Source organism: Stigmatopora argus, chromosome 19 (assembly GCF_051989625.1).
Source record: "Stigmatopora argus isolate UIUO_Sarg chromosome 19, RoL_Sarg_1.0, whole genome shotgun sequence".
In the NCBI taxonomy this organism is placed as follows: domain Eukaryota; kingdom Metazoa; phylum Chordata; class Actinopteri; order Syngnathiformes; family Syngnathidae; genus Stigmatopora; species Stigmatopora argus.
Window position 1 is genome coordinate 7,908,513 of NC_135405.1, and position 18,955 is coordinate 7,927,467.

At 37.8% G+C, this 18,955-nt stretch overlaps 2 protein-coding genes across 4 annotated transcripts in view; one reads left to right on the plus strand and one right to left on the minus strand.

Annotated features, from left to right (window-relative positions):
• The window catches only part of rngtt (RNA guanylyltransferase and 5'-phosphatase), a 51,777-nt gene extending 39,302 nt beyond the window's left edge, over nucleotides 1–12,475 (minus strand). For 2 of the 3 annotated variants that reach the window (XR_013296762.1, XM_077586705.1), the window contains exons 1-9: nucleotides 12,062–12,469; nucleotides 10,866–10,975; nucleotides 10,687–10,790; nucleotides 10,447–10,535; nucleotides 9,669–9,744; nucleotides 7,448–7,697; nucleotides 5,683–5,792; nucleotides 4,622–4,723; nucleotides 540–675 (exon numbers count right to left, since the gene is read on the minus strand). Coding sequence is in view for 2 of the 3 variants with exons in the window: in XM_077586705.1 (XP_077442831.1) it covers nucleotides 540–675; nucleotides 4,622–4,723; nucleotides 5,683–5,792; nucleotides 7,448–7,697; nucleotides 9,669–9,744; nucleotides 10,447–10,535; nucleotides 10,687–10,790; nucleotides 10,866–10,975; nucleotides 12,062–12,125 (1,041 nt within the window). In the remaining variant the exon portion in view is untranslated. Of the gene's footprint in view, nucleotides 1–539; nucleotides 676–4,621; nucleotides 4,724–5,682; nucleotides 5,793–7,447; nucleotides 7,698–9,668; nucleotides 9,745–10,446; nucleotides 10,536–10,686; nucleotides 10,791–10,865; nucleotides 10,976–12,061 lie in introns of all 3 variants that reach the window. The other variant, XM_077586706.1, reaches the window with a different exon arrangement.
• Nucleotides 12,476–13,000: 525 nt separating this feature from the next.
• laptm4a (lysosomal protein transmembrane 4 alpha) lies at nucleotides 13,001–17,212 on the plus strand. The gene is made up of 7 exons (XM_077586710.1): nucleotides 13,001–13,235; nucleotides 14,094–14,214; nucleotides 14,934–15,010; nucleotides 15,470–15,592; nucleotides 15,665–15,760; nucleotides 16,129–16,227; nucleotides 16,572–17,212. The coding sequence occupies exons 1-7, from the start codon at nucleotides 13,134–13,136 to the stop codon at nucleotides 16,644–16,646; spliced, it is 693 nt and encodes a 230-aa protein (XP_077442836.1). The 5' UTR covers nucleotides 13,001–13,133; the 3' UTR covers nucleotides 16,647–17,212.
• Nucleotides 17,213–18,955: the final 1,743 nt, after the last annotated feature.

Consider the following 18,955-nt stretch of genomic DNA (forward strand, 5'->3'; position numbering starts at 1 on the left):
CTTTGTAGAGTCATACTCTATTAAAGATTTACGCAGGCTCAGCAGAATTCTTAATAATTATATAACAAAAACTAATTGCTTGATTTGTCATGCTGTCATTTGCCGCAATCAGTACTAAACAGTTTCCAAGAAAACTTGGCATTGATACAGTTTCAGCCTCAGAGAACTCATTTCCAAGCATTACAACGCAACACGAAGCGCAACGGAAAAAGGAATCAATGGAAGAAAAACTGTCAAATCTTCCATTAGCTATTTCTCTAGGACATGGGAGGTTGATTTTTATGTCAAGATGATTTTCATGTCAGTAGTGTATGTGAGAGGCTCAACTGTCAGACTGTAACAACTTTGGCCTGGGGTTTTGGAAACCCACATCAATTATCTGCAAGACTGAGCAAAAGGATAGGATAGGACGCTTATGAAGGGTAGTGATTCTGTGTGCCAGTCCACACAGGAAACTTTTAGGATTTTCTGAAGGGGAAATAAAACTACGTGGATTAAAAATGACGAGGTCTGAAAATATAATGAGAAAGAAAACTTACCCCATCCAAAAGAGTGTTTGATAGGTGGTTGCGTGGATCCTTCCGTAAAGGAAACTCTAAATTAGCTACATGGAAGATTGTATTGTCTCTGTCAATCATGAATACTTCATTTTTTCCATTGATCACCATCATGTACCTGTTGGGAGGAGAGTGGAATAATAGTACTTGGCTGTATTGTATTGAAGAGTCACAAATCTTTTGTATGATATGTATTAGAAACATGCTGTTTGCAGATGAGGATGCGGCACAAGAAGCACATTTTTCAGGGAAATTTGATCTTTTGAGTAACACCAGTGACACTTGCATTTGCAGAGGATAAGGCATCATAATTTGAATTTATTTTTTTTATTACAAAAGTCGCCTACCGACCTGTACCCTGCCATGATGGCGAATACATACTGTAGATGGATGTACCAATCATCAAATACAATACCACCCATCTGATAATTATGCAGTTATTTTCTGGAAAATCACTAGAGTTTCACATCTTTAAATTATATTGCAGAGTATCTGCCAATTTATTAGTAACAAAATGAATCTTCCAATACCTAAACATAGTAATTCCTATAGTGTAACCAGGACTAATTACTTAAAATTACTTCCTATTCCAGTTGTTACCTCCAGTAATTCACTCAAAATGGAATTAAGAATTAAGAAGTGCAACTAAGCTGTTGTGAGAATGAACTGTCACAGTAGAACTGATTAGACTAAACCTGTTTCATTATTGTTAAACAGTAAGGTGGTTCCATTTCACACCTCTTACAAACCCCATTCGCATTCCAAATCTGTCTGCTGCTCTTTAACAAAAGGAAATCCTACGTGGTAAATATACGAGGATTAACTAAAAAGTAACAATGAAGGAATATTTTTCGACTACCAATGCCCTCCAAAATAGAGTCTAATTACTTTGCTCCTTCAACATTTAAGGGGATTTGTGGCGTGGAAATTAGAAGGAAACATTCAAGGTATTTATTTCTCAAGAGAATAGAGAATGTTACAATATACTTAATTTTGGAAAACAGTGACCTACAAAAATTGATTTTAAATGGCATCTACCCCAATGATAAAGATGGCAGATACCACTGTCTGAATTTGACAAACTCCAAGGGATCAAATGCTACAATAAAATATTATTTAATCATGTTTAACTTATGTAGAAGACATCTTTATTGATGAACATTAGTTATCCAATGGAACAAGGGTAAAAATGGTCTCAAAATAAACTTTTATATCCGACTGAAATAATTCTCTTTAGTTGAATACGTCTTATTTTCCGGCTGAAGAGACATTTTTTTAATTAAAAGCTCGACACATAATGTTTTTGCAATGCAATTTATAGTACTAGCATAGCGATAGGGATTATTCTTTTTCTTATGAAGGAAATGATCAACTCTAAATTAAAAACTTTTTATTAATTTAAGATGGATGAATCACTGCATATAAGTTTCCTAGTTTACCCCTTTTCAGCACAAAAGAGACTCGAGTAACCCTTCATTTACTGTTATTATTGTAAAAAAAAAAAAAAAGAAAACGTATTTAAAGTTGTTGCATGTCCACTGGTTTAAAATACAAATGGATGATTTCTGTAAAGTCTTTCTTCAGCCACACATACTTACCGGAAATTTCATAAATGGACAAATAATCAAATATTAATTTAGTTGTTTGGATACACACTGAAATAGGGGTAGACAGGCCCTAAAGGGATCTAAATTTGTCCTTAAACGCAATTAAAAAGCTCATTTTAATTAGAAATTCAACTCCTAATTCTAATTGCAAAAATCCCACAAATAAATAGCATGTTAGAAGCTAGAGGGGCTTCTTAGTCAAATATTTGCAGAAAAACTGATCAAATAAGGGTTGTAGGAAAGGCTATACAAACAACATGTTCAGTTAAAAAGGCTCACATAGCGAGGTAAGACTCACCGACTGTCCAACTCTGCTGGAAACAGCAGAGATGAAGAAAAAAATGTAGGAGGGTAAAGGAAAAAATAGTGTCTTGGAAGCACTGGCCAGATATAGCTGCTCTTTTAAAGAGGTGCTTGAGGTGGGAGTAGAAACATGATCAAAACATCTAAAAGACTATAAAACGCTGCAGACTGTGTTCAGCAAGAGGGTTGAGAACCAAATATTGGAAACCTTCTGATAAATCATTACTCACAACAGCAGGTACGTCTTTGGATGCACACTTGCCATAATGGACCTATCTACTCTATCTGAAAGTTTTAAAGAAGGAATGTGCAGTATCAAATAAAACCACAAACAGGTATGCAGCAGTGAGAAGAAGGTCTTCCTCTGTTGGCTAATTGGGCTAGTTAGCCTCAGTTAACCCTGCCATATTCAGAAGACAGCGACGAGAAACCATTAATGTCTTCTAACTCCCGGTGGTCCGCTTTATTACACATTCACCTTATTCCCATCAGTCAACCTACAAAGATATGACAACAGATGACAGCGAACTACGCGTCCAACCATGGAAATGTTCAAACGGCTGCAATTAAACTCTGTTTAATCACTTCTGTTCCTCCCTTTTCCATTCTTACCCGTTAGCTTGAGCCCCAATTCAACAGCACGTTGTCCACTTATATAATGAGGCACAGACTACCATTGTGTCATCCCCTCTGGTAAAGTCCAGTGCCACAACTGACAGATGAGCACCGAGGGAGACCTAAGATCTAAAAGCTTTGCTCATCATTACCAGTGAATCAATGTGCATAGCTACTCTTTTATGTTTGTTTTCCACAAAGTGGTTCGAATGGTTTTTCAATAGATGGGGCTAACTTGTCCACTTAGGGATGGGAAGTTGGGATGCCGCGTAAACAATGTCACCTCATAGCAGTGTTATATACAGCATATAAATTCTCAGGAAATGGCTCCACTCAAGGAACTATAACAGAGAAAACATCTTTGGGTTGATGGAAAAGGAGATGCTTCCAAAATTTAAAAAAAGTTGGAAAAACTGGGTGAATATTGTCATTTCAAGAAGTGCCACACTTATACACTTATATACAAATACACTAGTATTATATGTGTGTATATTTATGTAACCAGTGCCCCTCGACTTTTTGTGTAGAGATGCTTTATGCCCAAGATACTATATGTGCAGACCTTTTACATCACTATTTATGTGACTGCTGAGTAATGACTTGTATTCCATTCAGGCTTTAAAGTGGCTTTCGCATTAATGGAGTTATTCTTGTGTTTTTCTAAAGTCTTTGAAAGTGCCGGAGGGAAATCAGGTCACAGGCAAAGAGCAGAGCATATTTTGAGGAGACAGCTGAAAATCTTCAGACGATTTCTTTTACTGACATCCGAAGCTCAAATGTGTCAGTTTTCTGTTTCTCTAGTTGAAAGTTAAAGCCAATAGTGAGATTGAGTGAGGTCATTAAAAATTCACAAGCAGACTGCACTGTGGACAGGGTGTGTGAAACAGACAATTCTAATTGTGAAAACCAAAACAAAACAAAACAATAAGTTCTTCTGGAATAGCAAGAGTTACATAACATTGGGGCAAAAGCCATTCCACTAATTTATGAGACAGAAAACAACTAATTATTGGCTGTACATCTTCCTGGTAGATTACCAGGCAATTGTTTGGACCTGCGGCAAGATCCAAATCACCATTTTCTCTAAGGTGCTACAACAACCATCCCAGGGTAGTTAGCTTTCTAAAGGACCGTAATTAAGCAGAAATCACATCAACACCATCTTCACTCAACACAGCTAAATTACCATATCTAAAGAATATTTCAGTAAACAAAAGACAACAGTGTTTTTTGTTGATTTGTTTTCTTTGAGTATAAACCAAAACTATAAGAGGTTTTAGAAAGGGAGATAAGCCTATAGTGTGGAAGTTTCTGATGCCGAAAAGATATTTTGCAACATCATCTCCGTGGTAAATACTTTAAAAAGTGCTTCTTGAAATGATCAATGTTGCCGAACTACTCTCGGGCTGCTGCGTGTCAAATTACCTATTCTCAAGGAAAGGAAATATTGCTTTCGCATTGTCAAGAAGGATTTGCGCAAAAAGAAACTGTGATATTTTCAAGTGAAGTAGTTTCAAATTCAGCGTTATCAAGACTCACCGTGTTCCATCAGCTTTCCAACTGACTTTGTAGGGATGCTTCTCCAGGAAGCTAAGGTTTTGTCGATCCATTGATACAGGCTGAGCCCCAGGAAAACCAGATCTGTGGCCAAAAAGCAAATACTTTGTTGACTGCAATTATTATATCATGTTGTAGCTACAACCTAAATATATAATATGTGCTGATTTGGCCCATGCTTCATGTGAGGCAATGAATTTGCTTGTACGTATTTGTAACAACAGTCGTGTAACTGCTTTGCTCAGTTTGATTGGTCACCAAGAGACAAACCTAAAGACAAACATAACAAGCAATAACCAATTTATATAAAACCATAACTAACAGAATGTAGCTCAATGTAATACAGTAAAATTACCATCCCGAATTTACAAAACGACTCAAGTACAAGTGAAATGTTGCAATTGACAGGTACAATGTATGCCAAAAATTATTCAAGGGAATTTAACTTGTTAATTACATACCTCTTCAGCATGCAGTAAAGATGATCAGATTAATAATGATGAACAGGGAAAGGAAAATATACTGATACGGTAGATTTGTAACTACCGTATTTTCACAACTATAAGGCGCACTTAAAAGTCTTAAATTTTCTCCAAAATTGACAGGGCGCCTTATAATCCAGTGTACTTTTTATATGGAAAAAAAAATAAGTGTAATTCATTGAGGGTGCGCCTTATAATGCGGTGCGCCTTATAGTCGTGAAAATACGGTACATTTGAACAGTAGTTTGATATCATGCGGCAACACATCCAGGTAAAAATAGGAGAGATTAGAAAATGGAGCTTGTGTTGACTGTTCCTGCTGTTCAGACAGAGCTGACTCGAAGCTATTTCATTAAAAAGCTGCAGCTGCAGTTTATTTTTCATACGAAAATCTATTCCTGACTATCTCGCCTGTTTCAAAGTGTCAGGATCGGGGGAACAAGAAAAAAAAGGGTGACTTCAGAGAAATCTGCCTCTCACAATACACCCACATATGCAAATGAATGCACACACCTTTTCCCAGTGGGGCAGGAGGAGAACAAAAGAACGTACTGTACTTACTTGTTCCACTCGGCCATCTCTTGACACATTCTTTGAATCTCCCCCAGTTTGGGCTGTGTGGTGACCTGTGTGATGCCTTTAACCGTGACACCTTCGAGGAATACAGCCCCCTGGGAGGAAGAATTGGAAGAAAAAAAACATCGGTGTTGGAATAAGAAAAAAAACACTCCCTCCTACACAAAAATATGTGAGGTACTTTTCACACCGCTAAAAGTGTTTTCTGAACAGTTGTTCTTAGCTGTGTTGACAAGCGTCTGGAAAAGATATATTTTTTAATCCTACCTCTCCACATCACATCCCCACATGAATTATGTATTAATTCAACCTAATAAACCTGCTTCTCTGCTTTGAGATGCCACCTCTCGCTGCATTGGCAAAAAAAATGCTAGCTTCAAAATATCATTCAAGTGTACATATCTTGTGGTTGGAATGGAGGTTAAATCTCAGTTAAGACAGTTTGGGCATTTTTTTCCTAACAAGAAACATGTTATCACCATCATGTGAGTCACTGTCTCTCTATACCATGTGATCATTTTTTTATAACTGTGAAATGGTTCCACTTTTCCATGCAATTCATGAGGTAGATTTAAGTGCATGCTTTATACTTTCAATGTGTAATACCATAGCTGCAGGGGAAGTGTTTGATGCCCTTTTCAGATTAAATCCATTTATAAATCACGTCTGTGTAATTTCTCACAAAGATATTGCATACTGTGAGTGAATGATCAGATTTCTAAGATGTGCATGTTAAGATCGGCATATTCAAATTTTAATGTACTAAAAAACTGTCCCATAATTGCGGGCCGTTGAATGTTAATGAGGGCATATAAATATGTAAATTGTATAAGAAGGTCAATTAATAAATTCCAGTTTTCTAAAATGGTTTACACATCAAGAAATGGTGATCTAGCAAAGCAATTTTTAATTGAATTCAAGAGTCAGGTTTGTCAAATTATCATGAAATGTCCAATAACTGTTCGTTTAAGTACTAAGGGCCTGATCTACTACAGTTTCGCAGGTGCAAAAGCAGATGAGACTTTTCTGCTAACTGAAAAACCTAAGATTGTATCTGTTAAATGGTTAATTTAACAGATATAATTGTTTTTTGTCCAATACAGTAAATAATATCAGGATATCAGATTGTTGTTGTTTTTGCATGCAAGCATATTTTGGATGTTTTGTAAATTAGACTCTTAGCAAAAGTATTTAAAAAAAAATCTAATGTTTCCAATGGGGCTGGATTTTCCACATTACTAAACACAACACAAGTTATCAAAGCAGATGTGGAGATTTTACTTCTCAGAGTTACTTGGCCACCAAACAATTCCACTAACATTAAGAAGGCAATTCAACTATGTCCAAGAAACTCCACTCCTTAATGACGCCGGAGTAAGCCAGAGTGCAAACTGCACCTCCGCCCGCCAGTTTGCTCCCTCCAAAATCGGATGCTGTTGCACAAGTGTGTACTTGAAGCAATTGGATTTGTCTTAGCACTGGTTGTCAAAGCACTTAAGGATTGACCATTTCCTTTCAAAATATTGTGTGTAAGTGTTTTTATCTTATTACTACTTACAGTGGAGTGCAAGAGAGAATGTTGTTAATGTTGATAAAGAAATGTGATCGTAAGCAACCCAAGACGAATCAGTGCTTGTTTTGGTTTTTTTAGAATGAAAAGCGTGGGTTATTGTGTTGAACCAATAAAACGAAAAAAGCATCTACTGTAATGCAGTGTCCATTGATTTATACACACACACACACGTCCTACCAGTTTGAACTTCTCCTTCTTTCGTTTGCCAGGTGCTGACCCGGACGAGCTAGGCCCGGACTCCTGACCAACTGCATTTCCATCATCATCCACTTCCCTGTCGTCGTCATCAAAACACCACTCGGGCAGCGTTGGGGGTGCCGGTGCGTCCTCCTCGTCCCCATAGCGACGGAAAAGCTCTTTGAGGTAGTCACCCTTATAGATTCCAGGGGCCCGGGCCTGGGCAAAAGCTGCAACGGCTGCTTCGACACTGATAAGGGTAAATCCAGGTGGGATTATCATTTCAAACTTGCACGCTGACCATATTCTGCACAATTTGCTATTTTAGATTTTGAAATTAAATAAAAATGTTGTCATGATTGACACAACTAGAAGAGATGTATAAATGTAACAACCCAGAAAAATAACGAGGGGTTTCCAAACTGGACCTAATCTAAATATTTGTCCGATCCGCCGTCCTTGAAATTTGGCAAAGGAAAAGGCCACCCTGATCGCCTTTTAGTTTTTTTCTCTCTTTTTTTACAAGCAACACGATCGAGACGCGATCCTCATTTCCGATGCTCTACGATTCAAATCGGCGTGGGTATAAGACAAACAACAGCTAACTTACGGCCCATGTAGCCTCGTATAGTCCATTTCCGAACAACCAGCTCTCTTTGTTTCTTTTTTTTGTTTTATGACTATAATTATTATTAAAGCTGCAACGGCTGCTTCAACACTGATAAGGGTAAATCCAGGTGAGATTTTCATTTCAAACTTGCACGCTGACCATATTCTGCACAATTTGCTATTTTAGATTTTGAAATTAAATAAAAATGTTGTCATGATTGACACAACTAGACGAGATGTATAAATGTAACAACCCAGAAAAATAACGACAGGTTTCCAAACTGGACCTCAAAGGCCTTGGGGTCCTGATCCTGGTCTTTATTAACTGAGCCCACTAGTGTGGAGTTTGTATGTTCTCCCCGTGCCAGCGTGGGTTTTCTCCGGGTACTCCGATTTCCTCCCACATTTCAAAAACATGCATGGTAGGCTGATTGGACACTCTAAATTACCCCTAGGTATGGGTGTGAGTGTGCATGGTTGTCCGAAGGACGCAGCTAGGATTGGCTCCAGCACCCCCCGCGACCCTAATGAGAATAAAGCGGTTCAGAAAATGAGATGAGATGAGACATTTAGTATCAGTCAATTTGAAGAATGACTATGCAATTACTACTAATTGCGATAAATTTGGAGAATACAAAAGAGTAGGGGAGCTATCAGCATGCAAGGAGTTCATCGTTTTGTCATATTATCTTGCAACACACAGGATGAGCTTAATGCTTTGGGAATATTCATTACACAGGAAGTAGTGGGTGGTGGGAGGGTGTAATCAGCCTCCATGTCTACAGGACCTTCCAGGCATTCTTGTCTTCTCAGACAATCTGCCCCACCTCTATGTAAAGCCCCAATCCCCAAACCCACCCACCAAGATCAGTCACTGTGACGCATTAAACATCTCTGGCATGAGAGTGATAAGCTCTGTTAACTGTTAAGCTTTCTGTGCCTTTGTCGATCGGTGGTTGAAATGATGTGTTGATCCCATCCGACATTTCGTAACAATTGGGACAAGAACTGATTAAGATCTGCTAGAGGAATTGAATTGCAAAACAATATTTGGTTCAATTTCTAACGCAAGAAAATGTATGAAGGTACTAGTATCATCTCACCTCCATTCTAAATCGCCTGATTTCGCCATCAAAATGAACCTGTTTAAAGCCTGGTTCAAACTTTAAATTTTTACTGTATGGTAACATAAATGCTTTATAACAACTGTATGGGGTTGAGTTTTTAAATTGAATAAATTACGAGATAGGTGAACACACCCTGGGCTAGTACAACAGTGGGAAAGAATAAGACATCGACAAAAGCAATAAAAAAAGTCATTATTAATAACTTTTTATAAAAGGCATACATGCATACTGAGAACAGCATCAGTTTCAGTTCAAATATTTTCTCTCCTCTCTTTCATTCCTCTCTCAACCACTTAAATGTACTAATAGATCATTTGTTGTGCAAAAATATGTATGCTGCTGTGCCATTTCCGTTAATTTGATACTTGAATGTTGCAGCACGAACTGAAGCATTTCAGATTTGTGAGGTACTTTTAAAGACAATAAATCTAGTAGGGGAAACCTATATCATCACTATAAATTTGATAAGCTACAAAGAGCCTTACCTCCAATCCATCTTCTCCACCAGGTAAGCACATATCAAAAAGCCTGTTCGATTGAACCCATGCGTACAGTGGACACCTTTAAGACACCAGAAAAACAGCAGTCAACTAAAAAGAGGTCCCATCATTTACAATGAATAATGATGAATTAGAAATAAATAATTACCAATTAAAAATAAGACTACAACTAGCACAGTGATCCTACAATGTGAGTGCAGTAGAGTATTGAATTCAGCCCACCAATGCACCCTATAAACAAAATCACTGAATGGGACTTTAAACCGGAGAAAGAGAGCCCCCATCTGTTAGAAGACTAAAAGCGCAAGTTTCACAGCTTTTTGATTCCGTTATCTCAATACACCTCCTCCCTTTAAGATCCATGAAGGTGTTTCGGCACTGCGTTGCCACTCCCAACAATGTCTTGTTTACCCCTGCACCCACTCTTACTGGCAATCTCTTTCTTTCACTTATAAAAACAAAACCTCTACGCAACACCTCGGTCATAATATGTTGCAGGTGTCATGCATTTAATGGTAGCAACCCAGTATCACCACGTGGGAGATAATATTTCCTACTACCAAGCATATTGTTATTAAAAAATATGGTGGTGATTAAACATTTGGAAAAGGCTACCGTTATTTAAAATAATTTTGAATCCCCTATAGCCACTTTTAAGTGGCCCTACTGATTAAATATATATGTATCTAAAATGGTGAATAATATATCAAATTAAACTGTTCCCTTAAGTCAAACTAAAGAACTAAAGATATTGGAATCTCACCTATTAGGTCTGTAGAATTCTTCTCTATGAAGTGTTCACACAGTCGGATGAACATAGCAGTTGTCTCCTTGGAAGGGCATTCTCCATGGCTAAGGAAATGGGAGGATAGTAAGAATTGTGTGAAATTACTGTAATGAACAATTTAGAGAATTTGAGAAATGAAGCAAGCACGTTTTGGGTGCCCTACGATTGATTGACAACCAATTCAAAGCGTTACGTGAATGAATGACTGTTACATACCCTTTACACTGTAGCTTAACATATTTGATTCCTTCCTTTTCAATGTCGTTGCGGTCGTAAAAGCGTGTCGTGTTCGTCAAATCCACAAGCAAACCCATTTTTACCTAAAGAGGGTTAAAAAAAGATTGATGATTAGTTTTGAATGAAGCAGACAAGTAGTGATTTAAAGCAAAGTTTACATTTAAACTCTTCAAGTAGTTGGAGAGCATGTTTGGATAAAATCGGTTTTCCTCTGCAACTTGGTCATCGTATCTGGGACCCAGCATGGTTTTCATTGGCAAGAATTTACCTAGAGAAAGTGGAAACAAAATGGTAGGAAAATGTTCACAAAATGTTAAGTTTGCAAGTTTTTGGCAGGCATACAAGTTCAAAAAAACCTTTTAGATTAAATTAATGACCAATTGTCCATAATTCTGAATATGAAAAGGTTGTTTGCCTAACGCGTGCCCTGCAACTATTTCGGCCTCACAGCTGTGGGGACTTGGGTTCAAGGCCAGGTCGGTCCATCTGTGTGGAGTTTGCATGTTATCCCCGGGCCTGCGTGGGTTTCCTCCGGGTACTCCGGTTTCCTCCCACATTCCAAAAACATGCACGGTAGGCTGATTGGACACTAAATTACCCCTGAATGTGCATGTTGTCCTTCTACTTGTGCCCTGCAATCGGCTAGTCACCGATTCAGGGTGTCCTCCACCTCTGGCCCGGAGACAGCTGGGATTGGCTCCAGCACCCCCCATGACCCTAATGAGGATAGAATGGTTCAAAAAAAGAGATGAGAGAATTCAGAGTGCATCCAGACTCTCACCTGACTTTCAGGAGAGGAATTATTCGTTTATTATTAAAACATTGTGTCAACCTTTCAAAACTGTTACACCTCATAGATGGAGCTTAGTGTAAAACATTTGATCTTAAAAATAAATTGTGTTATTCGCCTATTTAGAAAACTCATCCATAAAATGCGCACGCGCAGACTTGGTTTGTTTTGACACGTGACAGATGGACGACACTGCGACGTACTCATGGCAACTGTTCTTATTTTTGAAAAGCGGTCATAGCAGAACACAACAAAACCAAAAACACTATGAATTAGCACCCGTTGGTCCAAACCTTTTTGATTTTGCAGTTCTTCATGTACTCTCCAAATCTCCAATGTTTATTAAACGCAACACACGCTAACGCTAGCATGTTGTGATGCTAACATGCAATGACACATGCAGGTTGTTCAAGTACTTTGGGAACTAAATCTACAGTATTCTCCCTGCATATTGATGCAACCTAAAGCCAATAAAAAATAAAGTGTTCATGCATGGCTGCAAGTAACAAGAAATATGCACTGTAAATGAAACTACTAAATGTAATTGGAGCTCGGCTATCTCACCTGCCACTGGTTGTCCTCTTCTGGGGCAATTTCGCCAACGGGGTGGTGGTCCCGTGTGTGACATAGTTAGCCCCCAGTCCAACGTATTTCGGAAGACGCGTCTAAAAGCTGCACGATGATCGAAGGCGTATGCACTGTCGTGTCACCTTAATCCGCGGGTCGTGGCTCACCCAAACACCGCTGATTCAAGGCCCATTAGCCGCCAATTTAGCTGATTTAGGTATATCGTTGAAAAATGCGATCACCGGACATTTATATACATTTATTTTTATTCACCAAACCTTGCGCCTTCATTGGTATCCGATCAGCAAACATAGCGTCTATCCGAATGTAAGCATGGTAGCATGGTCAGGCTAAATAAACAAGCTGAGCTTCTCATTCATGCTCCATCTGAGTGCAAGTGTTGCATTCCGGTGTCACTCGGAAATGTTGGATTCCCCTCTCTTTGACGTTTTTACTGTCTGTGATAATACAAATACGGTATTTCGTCGTTTGGGTGTATTCAAGTTATAGTCTCTATTGCCTTTGATCTTACTATTAGTAGTTATTTAATTTGTATTTGAGCATATTGTGGTTGTGGTTTTATATAGCACTATTTTGTTCCTCTAACTCATTTTTCAAAAACCCTAAATAAATACATTAATTAGCATTTTTAAAATCACATTAATCATTCAAAAATTTTATGGTTTTATAGGATAGGCCTAGTGTAAACTAAAACCAAAATGAAACATGAATTAATGTTTTTGTTTGTTTGTTTATTTTTTAAGGAACATGGGATATGCATTAGTTTTCCAACAACATGAGGAGGGCTATTAGTATAGTAAATGCTTTTAAAAAAAATAAAACCAAGAACCACAAAAAAATAGATAATCATTTTTATTCTTTTTAAATGTATTTATTACAATGCTATTAGACCTTTCTGGCTTGCTGTATTTTTCTTCCACTTCCGGGTGGTTGTTGTCATCCAGAGAACATCGCCAGTGCTGCTGATCGAGCAAGACGTTTCAAACGCTGCATTTTCAGGAGATTATTTTTATATAAATTAGGAGACTCTGCCGTGAGTGGTTGGGGAATGCAGCACTTTAAACTCAGTCGAGATCAACTGTACAGCACCAGATGTTGTGTATGTTGCCATGTCCGGACGGGAACTATTATCCTCGGAACATGGTACATGGTAGGTAATCAAACAAAATCGATATGGATCGATCGATTGACAGCGCATGTTGAAAGTGATCGCTTGAATATTATATTAATGTCATATTCATCAACTGTCTATTTGTCGTCTCGATCACGCTTGATGTTTTGGAATCGCTCCGAAAATGGCCTTGAATTTCAAACGCTGGGTGAATGTCATGTTAGCCACGAATGCTAACGTTAGCAAAATAGGTTATCTCTTAACAAATATTTTTACTCTTTCCAACAACGCAGTCAAAAATGTTGGTGTGAAATGTAACGTGAAAAACACATTAGACAGACTTTGGGATTATTTAATAGATGATGACTAAAAAAAATATGTTTACATTGGCTGCCTCCATATACAGACCACGTGATGTTGACATAAAATAAAAACAATCACACAAGAATACAATCAACTCAACTATTTCAGTGGAGATCTGAAGTCTCCAGTAAGCAGTGGTTTAAAATTTCAAAAATGACAAACGGGAAAAACTCTACCAACCAATCGATCACGGTGCGTGTACGTAGTCATGTCACTAAAATTTTATTTTGATAAGCACAAAAGGCTAAAAGTTAAATTTTCCCAATGGGACTCGGGTCTTTATTCTATGAGAGACTATTACTGCTTCAAAATGATCTATATGCTGTTCTTGCATAACTGATCTTTCCTTCTTAATACCTTATAAGATACTTTTGTTCATTTTGCAATGATGGAATACTGCGGTGATTCATCTGAGCATATGAAAGCAGTTTATTTTCTGCAGCAGACTCATCATCTTGTGCTAGTTGGGCTGTGTGTCAGAGAAACAAAAATATAAAATGTACATTTATGGTGAATTGTATTCTGTCTCCACAGGTAATTAACCTGTTGATGGGAATCCTGCTAACGGTTGCTGCCACCCATCCGGATAGTGTTCCCTCCGTCAATTTACAATATGCTGTTATTGACCATTACTTAACATCTGACAGGATGTCAGGTAGGTTTACAACAGATGGAGTCATCTGTTGATATTTTGAAAATAACATTCCCAATGGAGCGCCAAGAATTAATTTAGATGAAACCAAGGTATGTGGTTTTGATGAATTTGGACTTGTGATTGGTGAAACAGCTCATGACATTTACAAAACACTGCTTCATTGTTTTACTAAAATGGTCTGTTGTAATGTTTGTGGTCCTTTTAAGTTCTCACAGCCTTCATTCGTGGACTTTAATGCTGCCCGGTGGCCTTTTTTTCCCCTCCACCACAAATCAACAAATACAGTAATTGGTCTTTCCATCCAGTTCAGGACTTATTTTCAAGATTCACACAAGGAGTTTTCTTTCTTTCTTTTCTTGTTATTCAGAATTGTGTGTCTTCTTCATTGGGTCTTTATTTTAACCACAGTTTTATTACATTATTATTGTATTAATCTCTACCATCAACATAATGAATGCAGTTTTATACACATAATATACATAAAATATGAGTTAACCAATTTGATTCCCTGATTTATCTTTACCATCAATGTTCTTAGACAGGCAGGAAAAAAAATGATGAAAACTTGTGTACATATTCATTATTCCACTTTTTGTTTGATTGTCCATACATTTTTATCTAGTGTAACATACAATTTAGGTACAATGGTTCAAGGGGGAGTATCACTCCTTCCCATGTATCAAAATATTGTTTGATTTATTTATTTATTTTTCAAACAGGTAATGCCGGTGCCGGATTGGCCATTTCTCTGCTGATGGTCACTATTAGTGCAGTGATGCTGTATGGAGCCATTACAGTAGGTGGTTTTGTGTATTACCTGGATTTCCATGAGAAATTCCAAGCCACAATGATTCATTGATATTCATCTTTATCTCACAGGCCTGCCTGATGGCAATATGACTCACAGGTTTAATTGCATTTGGACATAGAACTCTGTGGAAGTACTTTTAGCAGGGCTTGGTGTGCATATCGATAGTGTGCGCGAGTATTTTGCTTCAGCTCCCTCAGTAGACTCCTCCTATTTTCCCTGAAATAATAACCAAGACAAATTATGTCCTTGTGAAAATACATTTTCTCGATGAAAGAATATGAGGTAAATAGTCATGTCATGGTTGACCTCCATGATTAAAGTCCACCTTCACAATCCTTATTGACCTGATCCACAAAAGTCAGTGAAGCAAAGAAAGCAATGGCAACTAATAATCCGCAGTTCATGTGGGTCTCTGCTAACAGCTCTTCCTTTTTTTGTCTCCAGCACCGGAGTGGACTGCTCATCCCGTTTTTCTGCTACCAGATGTTTGACTTTGCTCTGAGCTGCTTAGTGGCCTGCAGCTCTCTCACCTATCTGCCCAGAATACAGGAGTACCTGGACCAACTGGTTAGTCCATAACAAGACAGATGTGGCTCAGCATATAAGACACTAATAAGATTTCTATCACTGTTTCCTCAGCCAGATTTCCCGTACAAGGATAACCTGTTGTCTCTGGACCCCCGATTTCTGTTTTTCTTCGTGCTAATCCTCTTCACCTTCCTCATTGTCCTTAAGGTAAAATCACCTGTTTGTACAAATACACAATCACATATAAAAGTGTGCAAATTGGTTTAGTCCTACCAGGCAGGAGTGAATACACCCTTACTCTTTTTTTTGCCATTTGAAAGGAAGTCAGATCACATTTTGAGTACCTTTTTTTTGTATGTATGGTAATTAAGTACTTGTATGTTAATTACATTTAGGTTATACTGTGAATATTTTATGCCATTTTCCTCCATTTAAAAGTCAAAATTAATTATTTGGTAGTGGTTTATAAAAATATTTATGTGTTTGTGGTGGTACCTGTTACTTTGAGTAAAAAATATGAGGACCACTGTTGAAATATCGACTTGTTTATGAGTAGTATTATTTATTTTCTCCAGGCATACTTGATGAACTGCGTGTGGAACTGCTACAAGTACATCAACAATAGGAACAAACCAGATGTCGCTGTCTTCCTCTCATTTGAGAATCAGCCCCAGGTTTGTTGATCAGTCCAACAATTGCTTCAAACTGATATTTTGAGTTTATTGGCAATATTTGTTTTAATATGTGATATTATGCCTCAGAAATCTATTTTTCTTATAAGTGCTTTGTAATGTGCTGGGAACACCAGCAGGGGTCATTCCTAACATATGAGTACAATTGCACTTAATTAGGGGGCAGTGCACAATAATTCGTTTTGGATTTGAGGCTTGGGTGTCATACTTATTTTTCCATGATTTAGGGAAAGAAAAAAATAATTTCTATATGAAATGGAATAACTAATTATGGCTTGTTCTACTCTGTGCCTTTAATTGCCTTTCTTCTTCCCTCTCTTATGCAGTCGGCCCTGCCTACATACGAGATGGCTGTAAACATGCCCGACAAGGACCCTCCACCTCCTTACATGCCATCTTAAGGATCAGCCAACCCCACTGTGGACAACACATACTGCAAAATGCATTTCGACATTCCCTCACTAGCCTTCTCCCAGCGCCTCTTATCTACTGTATATATTTTGTGCATAGATGATGGAAGAAATCCAAATGAGCGACACCAGCCTTTTTCATTCATTCATTGTTTTAATCAAATGCCGTCATTCTCAAGTAGACTGACAATCCACTTATTGTATATCTTTAATTAATGCTCTTTTAAGACTTAGACGGTTGCATTTCATTTTTTGGAAACACAGCAATAGCATTGTTTTGTGTCCCTTATTTAGCTTTGCTGTGGTTCACTGCCACTTCCACCACCACCAGCTCAGATGTTTACATCACACTCTGCTGCCAGCTAGTTTTCCAGCTGTGTACAAGGAGGGAGAGGAGGAAGAAAGTTGCTTTTACACCAGCCTGACATCAGCTCGTCTGCCGTGAAAGATTTGTTGTTGCATGCCCTCCTATGACTTAACCAGACCTATTTTTTTCCATTTCATTACTGTACTACAAACTTTAATATATTTGACTTCAATAAAGAGTTGCGACCATCTATGATTCTTCACTTGCCTCTTTTTTTTACCCAGCTTTGAAGTCTAACCCCATACAACTACCACAGTGATTATATTTTAAATACATTTCGTTTAATTTTAAATAATCATAAAAGTTTCCCTCTGCTAATAGAACTACTGTGACCTCTATGGGGTTTTCTCTATTCGTGATAGTGGGGTACTACTAAGGTTTTTGCACAAGTGTGTAAGTGTACATGCAAGTATTTGACAATTGTAAAAAGTTTGCATGACCCTCTTTCCCAGAATTATCAGCTCTTTTAGGAACTTGGCTCGACTACCGTACGTGCCCACCCCCACAAAGGCCACGAGGTTATGGGACCCAGCCCCCCAACCACAACATTTGTGACGTGTTGGCCTTGAGTATCCTCATATGAGGAGCTTCGGGACGCAGAGAGGAGAGGAGATCATCTGTCGTGAAACAGGAGGAGAATGATGGTGAGGACCAAGTACTGGCTGTGGTGTCTGGTGTGCGGAACCCCCTTAATGCTAGGCAACGTGTTGGCCACCTACCAGCTCAACCCGCAGAGCTACGGACAGAGCAGAATCAATGGACGAACATCCGCAAGGACCCTCAACCCAGCAAGTATGTTAAAGCCTCCTTTAAAGTAAATTGACCCAGATTCTGTTATCATTGTCTAAATAGAGGAAATAATACAGTCTTCATTTTAATAAATTGATAATAATAATTATTCATGGGCAAAAGGTGGTTATATTTTGCCATTTTGAAGAATATGACTGATTTATGCCAAGATTTTTAGGTTAATGATAATTGAGAAATTAATCTGACACATTTAAAAATAATGTTTATCACTATAATATTATCATATCAGTGTATGGAAAATATATACAGCATGAAAATCCATTTTTTTGTCACAGTCCAATGAAAAGTGTCATTCATTTTGAAAATTTGGACAACATTGCTTAAGTATTTTTATGTGACAGTTTGGTGTTTGACAAGCAATGTAACGTATTGACTTGTTGCAAACAACCTAACTACGTACAGTTCTACTTTCACTAATTCAACATATTTGTCCTTAAAAGAAAATAGTTGTTACCTCATATTTTTGGTTCTTTGTGTGATAGCACTCTACCAAATTGTGTTTTCCTTTTTATTGGTCTATAATTTAAGGGTCCTCAAAGCAAAGTTTGATTACGATCAAGTAACTCTGCTAGCACACAAACACATTAAAACAAAACTATGAATCATCCTTGACTTTTTTTCCGTTTGTCAGCAAAAATCTTACATCACCATTAGCAAAGTAAGCTCTGTATATTTGTGAAATTCTCATTAAAAATACAAAGCTTATGGTGGAGTAATATTTTTGCACTGTACTGTAAATGTAACTGAAAGTGAGCAAAGCTCCATTTACACCACAATGTACAGTTCAGTTCAATTTGCTACAATTTTTTACTGGACTCCCCTTAAAAGTCACAAAATTCAATGGATTTTTTTTAATTCATGCAAATTTTAAACAACCCACTTTGGTTAAATGGGGAACAATATGCATTTCTCACTGTTTTCTACCCCTAATTAAAATAAAGATACTTTATGAATACAAATTGAACTTTGACAAACTGACCTGAACTGTACCATTCAGTAGAAATGTGGCTTTTGTGTAGACCAGGGGTCTCCAAACACTTCCAAACAGGGCCACAGTGGGTGCCAGATTCCATTCCAAGCACACATGGCGACACTTTCTCACCAATCTGTTGTCTTAAAAGTG

Coding starts and splice junctions, on each gene's coding strand:
- laptm4a (XM_077586710.1), top strand. CDS start 13,134: ATGCAGCACTTTAAACTCAGTCGAGATCAACTGTACAGCACCAGATGT. Junction 14,215..14,933: donor AACATCTGACAGGATGTCAG/GTAGGTTTACAA, acceptor TTTTTCAAACAG/GTAATGCCGGTGCCGGATTG. Junction 15,761..16,128: donor CCTTCCTCATTGTCCTTAAG/GTAAAATCACCT, acceptor TATTTTCTCCAG/GCATACTTGATGAACTGCGT.